This window comes from Borostomias antarcticus (genome assembly GCF_949987555.1).
Source record: "Borostomias antarcticus genome assembly, chromosome: 6".
Classification (NCBI taxonomy): Eukaryota; Metazoa; Chordata; class Actinopteri; order Stomiiformes; family Stomiidae; genus Borostomias; species Borostomias antarcticus.
In genome coordinates, this window is record NC_140239.1 from 2883892 (window position 1) to 2888891 (window position 5000).

At 46.2% G+C, this 5000-nt stretch overlaps 1 protein-coding gene across 1 annotated transcript in view; it reads right to left on the reverse strand.

Annotated features, from left to right (window-relative positions):
• The window catches only part of slc15a4 (solute carrier family 15 member 4), a 30398-nt gene that overhangs the window by 12478 nt on the left and 12920 nt on the right, over window positions 1-5000 (reverse strand). The window contains exon 7 of the mRNA XM_084439412.1: window positions 4478-4636. Coding sequence (XP_084295538.1) covers window positions 4478-4636 — 159 coding nt within the window. The remainder of the gene's footprint in view (window positions 1-4477; window positions 4637-5000) is intronic.

Sequence of the window (5000 nt, forward strand, 5' to 3'; positions counted from 1 at the left end):
GGTTAAATAAATAAATAAAAGCAGATAATTAGATGGACGTATCCAATCAGGTCTATGACGTGTTAACTTCAACCGCTCCTCGCTCTCATAAAACCGCCCAGCTGTGTGCTACCTCAAATTCCTCAGAACCAACGTTGACTGGCGAGATCATTTTACGACCGGGCTCAAAATGTTATCTATCCAGACTGATCTGCGAGTAACGACGTGAGCTCACGACATCAGGATGGTCTCACAAGTCTACTGAACAACTGCTTGTTTAAAATAATAGGGTGACGCAGCCAGATTCGAGCAAGCTGTTGGTGATAGTGACAAGACACGGTCCTACGGATCGCAACACGTCGATCAGCATGGACACTGGTTCGCGGTCAAGGGGGAAGGAGGATGTTTTCATGGAACTGTCGAGCTCAGTTAGGTCATGCAGTGAGATAAGAGAAAAACACCTCCAAATCGGACGTGGTGATGCTCGACCAGATCAGCCACCTTGTCCACAAAAAATGAAAGAAAAGTACTGTAGTCCTTACCTGAAAAAATAGGTATGGCAGGAGAGAAATAAAGAGATAGAGAGAAAAAGACGAAGAGAAAAGAGAGGATGATGCGTGGCTTCTCTACCAGAGGCATCAGCTGGTGGGGGTAGCACAGTGAGAGCTTACAGGTGTCGTGTTTAAACACTGGGCAGCAGCACAAAGACCAGCGCACAGCAGGGGGCCTTTTTCCGTAGGCTACCGCGTGGACTCCGGTCACAGAGGACCGGGGCGTGAGGCGTTGCTCGTCGCCGTTCGGGACCCTGTGTCCCTCCGCCGGGCTCCTTAACCCTAACCAGGGGGGGTAACCAGGGAGTGCCCCCAACCCCCATCAGCGTCACTTCGTTTGAAGTAGCAACGTTTGAGCTAACGCTGACTGAGACGTCTCTTAGTTTTGCCCGGGAAATGCTAATAGAGGCCTACTATTTCAGCTTGTAGGAAGCTAGGATGAGAGTGTGTGTGTGTGTGTGTGTGTGTGTGTGGGGGGGGGGTGGGGGGGGGGGTGGTAGGGAGCTGGATAGGATGTATGCAACATGCGGCGTGGTTTAAGCATCATCAACCGCGAGGCACCGGGGGACACGATTCAGCTCTTAGAGCCTGCCGGAGAGAAACCACATCATTAGCCGACGAGAGCCCACTCACAGGTGCGGCTAGGAGCCAGGTGCACTCTCTACCTCGTTCGCGACCCCCCCCCCCACCCCCCTCTCTCTCTCTCTCTCTCTCTCTCTCTCGCTGTCCCTCGCTTCTCGCGAAGGATGTGCACCTGGAGGGAAGGCGGTGAAGACGCGTCCGACATCACCGTGTAAATGGGCCGCACCTGAGCGGAGAATCATAGACATTTACGTGGAGGACTATTTCAACCCCGCTAGTTAATCTGTACTGCAGGTGCATACAATGAATTGAGCAGGAATTGCAATGCCGTTTGCTTCCCTACCACACCCAAAACAAACTGGCTGACCTTTCTGGACCAAGAGGAAGAATTATTCCAAAAAAAGTAACATACACACATAACAAAAATATAGGAATACAATATTTTATTCTGCTTTCTCCCAAGGGTCATGTTAGAGGGATGATTTTTCTTTCTTGGAAAATAACATTAGCCTTTAACATTTCGGAAAGAGCAATAGATAATTGAAAATCCCAGAGGGTACCATTTTGCAAAATTCTTCGCAAAATGGCCGAAAGGAGAGAAAGGGTGGACCGTGGTGCTTAAGCAAAGAATGATCCGGTCCCTTCCAGGCTGTGAGTGGTGGAGAGGCAGCAGGTGGGCACCTGATCTATTAAGAGGATTTATTCAGCGAATAACACCAGGGGGAAACGGTTCCTGTTTTTCTAGACATGTGTCACGATTCTGTCACCATTTCCCGTGAAGCAAAGCCCAGTGGGACGGCGTGGAAAGAGAGGACGTTTATTTTAGGGCTCCCTGAACGCTTTTATTCTGTCACCGTTAGACTTTCATGGGCACCCTAATACTGTAGTACTGTGTGACTTCCAGTGGTTTAGAGTGCTTCAAATGTCACTTCATTATGTTGAAGTACGTCATTTAAAACACATGACTGACCTAGGTTTCAAATATATTTGATTTAGGGGAACTTGACACTTGGCTGTGCAACACTGTCTGAAAATGAGTCTGATAGAGCTGACAAGTGACAAGGGAATTATTTGCAGGAATTATTTGAATGCCAGAGATAACGCCATTGTAAATTGAGTGCAAAAACGCAATAGATAACGCCTAGAGAGGTAGTTCAATCCCAGACAGAGGGCTGAGGACCTTCAGCCACCCGGCTAATTGAAATCTCTCAGAAACGGGAGACTGAGTGTGCTAACGATCATGCCTGTAGAAGTACAAAATAATGATGTAGGATTCAGTTGACTGTGATGGGGCTCTGTGCACAATATCCACATGTGTAACTGCTACTGTACACAGGCTTCAAAGCTACTTTGCTGTTTGATATACAGAAATACAAACAGTATATTCGGCGCTAATACTTCTAAGCTTGTCTTGTAAATGAAAGTACTTCAATCAGCCACGAGGCAGCGCAGAGCTCCGTCTTACTAAGGAGATGATGACAACAAAACCCAGATGCCATCAACACTCCACTCAATTAAGATCAAGCTGAAAAAGTACCATGTAAAACCGTACTTAGCAGTGGAAAATGTGTTTCTTCTTACAGACAGCAGGAGTTCAAACAAGGCATTCCTGTGTAATTGACACAATTCGCTGTTGTTTTTCTGCAGGGTAAAAGAGAGAGATGTTGTTTCATTTCCATAAGCCGGTGGTTTGTGATCACGCTCCTGGACACCCATCGTGTCTCAGAAGAGGATCTTGGCTGAGCGTTCAAACTCTCACAGATGTGACCGCTGAACTCTACTAAACACAAAAGATTCCTCAACAACCGGAGACCATAAGGCTAATTGGTCAGCCAATCCTTTCACCTTTCACTCTAGCTTAGCATTTTCATACTGTACAAATAATGTCTTCTTGGGGGGCAATGGATATCCTCAAGGTGAAGTTGTTACTGTAAAGCCTTTACATCTGGCCTGTGTTTCATTCTACAGTATGGTGTTACAGCAGTGATACAGTACGCATCATCCATCACAGAGCTAGAACAAGAAGCACAGCAATTACTGTACAGGTTTGGATCTTTTCAGGAAAAATCGGAAAATAAAAAATCTTCCATGTTGAGGGACAGAATGTATACTGTTTGTTATTGTTATTGTTATTATTTGCTAATGTTTTTCCTGTGCTGTCCAGAAGGTATTGCATTGTCTGTCTGCCATCTACCGCCTGATTCCATGTGAATGCATCTTAAATTTGACTGCGTGTGTAACCGGCAAAAATGTCTGTCCTTGGCTGGCTTAATCAACTCAGCTGATGGATGGCTCTCTAGATTTCTTACCTCGCCGTTTCAACAATAGCGCAGTCAAAGGGCCGCCTCACCGACGAGGCATGGATTAGATGAGTCATGAGGACAGAAGAATGAACCACGGGAAAATATCGATGGTGAGTAGTTTAAAGGCTGGAGAGTCTGGAGATTGATCATCAGATGAACTCCACTTCGCCATTAGCGACTGTAGTTAGCATGTCCCTTTATGAAATGGCACTATACTTGGTGGTTGTCTGAATGAAAGTACAGTATCTCCCTCAATGATCTAGTGGGATACGTAGGGGTGGGACCTATGCCCACCCTCCCATTGCTCTCTGTAAAGCGCATTGTGTTGCCTCTGTGTATGAAATGCGCTATATAAATAAAGTTTGATTTGATTTGATTACTGTATCTGCTACAAGGCATGTTAGCACCAGCTAAGTCTCTTTACAATGAAGCAGCACTCCTCCGGTTTAAGACTCTGGTGCTACCGGGCCTACGGGGCTGTGGAAAAAAACAGCTCCTTCTTACCTGCCGACCACGGTCAAGCGCTACACCCCCACCCGACCACTCCGCCCTGGCGCCCCTCTGTCCTGGCCCCGCAGTGGCGGAACAACCCACCCCACTGACGCCAGGACAGCGGAGGACACGCCCATATTCTGCTGCAGGCTGAAAACTTCGCCAAGAAGTACTACCCTGACTCGTCCTTTTCAGGTCAAGAGATTTTCATGAAGCTCTGTGGAGGGGCGTCGCATGGGCCAACTTAGGACCCATAAAAACGTTTGGAGCGGATCCAAATCACGGAGCATATCCACAAATTAAAACAAAACTTTGCAATGTCACTTACTACATTTATGAGTTCTGGCGAGTAGTAGTAGTACTCAACTACCCATGTTGAATGCACTTATTCTAAGTGGCTTTGGATAAAAGCATCTGCTAAATGACTGTAATGTAATGTAAATGTAATGGTTGTACTTGTCTATGTAGAGTATATTGATTGGTTAGAAAGTGTGGAGTACAACACTACTACTGTATATCATAGCTGGGCTACATCCATCTGGTTGATGCCAGGCTGCCAACGCCACATACCTGCGATGCTGGCGAAGATCTCGCTGATCCCGATGAGCACGTACTGGGGGACCTGCCACCAAATGGGCAGATCGGCAGCGTAGTAGATGGTGCCATCGAAGATCTGGTCAATGGTGCCTTTAGATTTGATGATATCTAGTCGCTTGGTCTCCAGTATACCTGATGAAGCCGAAAAGGAACAATACAAGTTTTTAGGTCACTGTTGGATGTTAGTTACGCACGGATGACAAGAAACCTTGTGGTGATTTGAATAATTGAGACATTTGAGAGGAGCGAGATTGGTTGCTTGAGGTTGTGTGCAATATGGAAACAAATATAACCATGATGAAAGATAGAAATAGAAATTAATTACCGAGTTAACTTTCCCTAGCAACACAGATGCACTTCTTACCAACAGACGAGCAGGTCATAATACAGTCAAGACAGGCAAACGCTACTCTACTGATAGTCATGTCTCTCCTATGAAGTATTTAGCCCATGTTTACTGCTCTGTAAATGTTTTTAGCCAATAGACAAACATTTT